Source organism: Pteropus alecto, unplaced genomic scaffold (assembly GCF_000325575.1).
Source record: "Pteropus alecto unplaced genomic scaffold, ASM32557v1 scaffold92, whole genome shotgun sequence".
Classification (NCBI taxonomy): domain Eukaryota; kingdom Metazoa; phylum Chordata; class Mammalia; order Chiroptera; family Pteropodidae; genus Pteropus; species Pteropus alecto.
In genome coordinates this window covers 9921564-9924472 of record NW_006432447.1, presented here as the reverse complement: position 1 = coordinate 9924472, position 2909 = coordinate 9921564, and the positions used below count along the sequence as shown (strand labels likewise).

The following is a 2909-nucleotide window of genomic DNA, read 5'->3' as shown; positions in this document are numbered from 1 at the left end:
GTCACAAATTTTCCTTCTTCATGTTAAGATAGATGAGGTGCTTGAGGTAAACAAATTGAACACATGCAGACTTCGTATAAAGATAGCCAGTTGGAATTTTATTTCTTTTTACTCAGACATTTGTATTTGGGGGACTCACAATAGGGCACTGTGGGTGTTTTCTAGGTTGTCTTTAAACTTTTCTGATTAAATTTTAGGTGGGGATTTTTTCGGGGGTGTAACATGATGAGAAGTAGGAGTGTTACTTTAGCATTGAAAGTTTAGCATTGAAATTTTCATTACATTAAAAAAAATCTGTCTCAGCCCTCCAGTCCTCCTCATCACCGCAAAGCAAATATCAAGTGTCGTTGATCTGCATGTCTTACAGAATTCCTGGCCCAGCTCTTTATGGACTCAGGTTATGAAGAAGTGGTGAACGAGTATGTCTTTCGGGAAACAGTGAATAAAAAAGAAGGTCTGTGTGTGCCGAGAGTTTTCCTTCAGAGCAAATTCCGAAAGTCTCCGAAGAACCCAACTGCTATGACACTGGGCGTGGGTCAAAAGTCCTGACCTTTCACAAGGTTGCATTTGTGAAGGAGGATAAAGTCACACTTTTTATTTTGTGTATTCTTATATTTTAACTTTTTTAAATGAGTATGTTTAATTTTTGTATTAAAAAGTAGCAAGTGTGTGTTTATGTGTGTATGTATTATAGAAATGCAAAAGCAAGTAGAATTGCAAAGCCTGAAAAGTTTTACAGTATAACATAATTTAGCCATGTTGACTAAAAGCCCCCAGAGGAAAGCATAAAGACCCAGTAGCATTTAAAGAGATCTTTGTCATTACTGATGTGATTCTGTAAATGTGCCTCCAGGCAGCATGTCAGACAACCCTGTAAAAAATGAGGCCAAATAGACTAAAATAACACATCCACATGTATTTTTAGCTTGAAGGACTGTTCTCTTTTTTCCTCTGTCTCATATTTGCCCATTTTCTCTGCTTCAGTTAATTTATATTCCTTTTCAAGACCAGTGTTCCACAAATACCACTTATGCTGTGTCATAGGAACGCACTGTGGCTCTCTGCCTAATTCTGAGACCCTGTATAGTTGGTCCAGTCCCTGGCCACACTGCCTCAAGAGAGGAGAAGGCCACCACCTATCCCCACCATCTGCCTTCTGTCCTATTTTTCTTTTTTTTTTTTTTGGCAGAGTGCTGTTTATGAGAGCATCTGTCTTGAGCGTATTAGCCGGACTACATGTGCAGCAAGCTAGGGCCCTTCAACACCAACCACATCTCAAGAGGGTTCCTAGTGGGGCAGGGGCTGGATAATAGTCATAGCCATTTTGTACAACGAATAAATCCTGGCTCCTGGTGAGATGAGGGAGAGGCGGTGGGTCTCAGCGTGTTTGCCGGGTGTCCTAACTGCCATCACTCCTCTAGTATTTGGCGTAGGGGAAGCAAGAGGAACCCTTATCTCTTGCTGGTCTGTTGCATTGTGTATTCTCCCCTTCTTCTGAAGGCTGGAAGATGGCTATACTAGGTGAAAGCAAAACTGATAACAGTACCACGTTTTCTCTTTGCAGTGTTTTTATTTTTCTTTGAAATCAACTTGTAAAGAAGATGTACCTATAGGATAGATGCTCACAGGCATTAAAGAGAGTCAAACCCTGTCCCAGGACAGTTTGTTAGGGGAGAGCCAGGACCAGGCCAAGGCTCCTACTTCCAATCCAGGGCTCTCCTCCATGCCCCCTCCACCGAATGAATCCCACACCAGCTCTAGCCCCAGAACTGCCTACTGCCTCCACAGAACTCTTCACCTATTCATTAGGTCTGACCAATGTCACTTGGATTTTAGTGGCCGAGCTGGATAAAAATGGGATACTTAATGGTAGAAAATGGGCAATGTGGTATATAGTAGGATAAGCATGGGCTTTTGTTATCAAGTCATTTGGAATTGTGACCTCATCGCTTACCCCGTTTGAACCTCAGATTCCTCATTTGTAAAATGGGGATAGGTGTACTGAAGAGTGCACATAGAGGTTGCTGATCCAGGGCAGACCATCTGCCCAGGAGCCAGGAGTCACACACATTCTAAAGAAAGCTGAACAGGCTAACAAGGACCGTGACCATAAGAAAAGGCCACTCTACCTTTGCCAGTAGTTGGCTGAGAGGACATCTGTAAATGAGGCTAACAATTTCCTCCAAACACAACTTGGCATTGTCTTCAGCGACAGTAGGAATTCCTACTCCATAAAGGAAGGCTTGCATAAATTTTCACTTAGGATATTTAAAGTGAGCAAGATAATCTCTCAGTGACCCCACTTTAAAATATATTGGTTGTAAAATATACTTCTAGTTAAATGAATGAGGTAACACAGTCCATCAGGGTTTTAGCTATGAGCCAGTGAATTGGATTAAGAAAAAACAAAAGACAGCATTATAAAAACATGACTTGAGTGCCACTGCCTCAATATTCTTGTGTTAATTCTCCCTAAGCACACCTCCATTATTGCACCCCCATATTAACAGAGGAGCAGAGTCTCCCACAATTTGGGTGCCCAAGGACCCAAGAAAGCAAGGGTACAGTTTAGTAGCAAAACTCCGTAACAGCATTTGTTGAATTGTAGCCTACAGAGAGTCAACCAAAATTACCTTGTCTTTACAGACAAAACAGCCTCAGAAAGTTAGTGGGTACTGGTTAGCAGTACTATAGAAAATAGCATGAATACTATAGTACTATGTAGTATGGTATATGTAGCATATACATAGTATATTATACTACACAGTATATACCCTATACTGTATATTTCTCCCGAATTTTTTATATATACTGCATAATATATAGTACTATATACACACTGCATACAATGATATTAATAAATTATAGGATTTGGAGTATGAATATGTGAGTTCAAGTTCAGGACTTGC

General features: G+C 40.7%; 1 protein-coding gene across 3 annotated transcripts in view; it reads left to right on the top strand.

The window, feature by feature from the left end:
- METTL6 (methyltransferase like 6) overlaps positions 1–661 on the top strand; it is a 13138-nt gene extending 12477 nt beyond the window's left edge. For all 3 annotated transcript variants that reach the window (XM_015585804.2, XM_006907257.3, XM_006907256.3), the window contains one exon: positions 368–661. In XM_015585804.2, coding sequence (XP_015441290.1) covers positions 368–549 — 182 coding nt within the window. In that variant the 3' untranslated portion in view covers positions 550–661. The remainder of the gene's footprint in view (positions 1–367) is intronic.
- Positions 662–2909: the final 2248 nt, after the last annotated feature.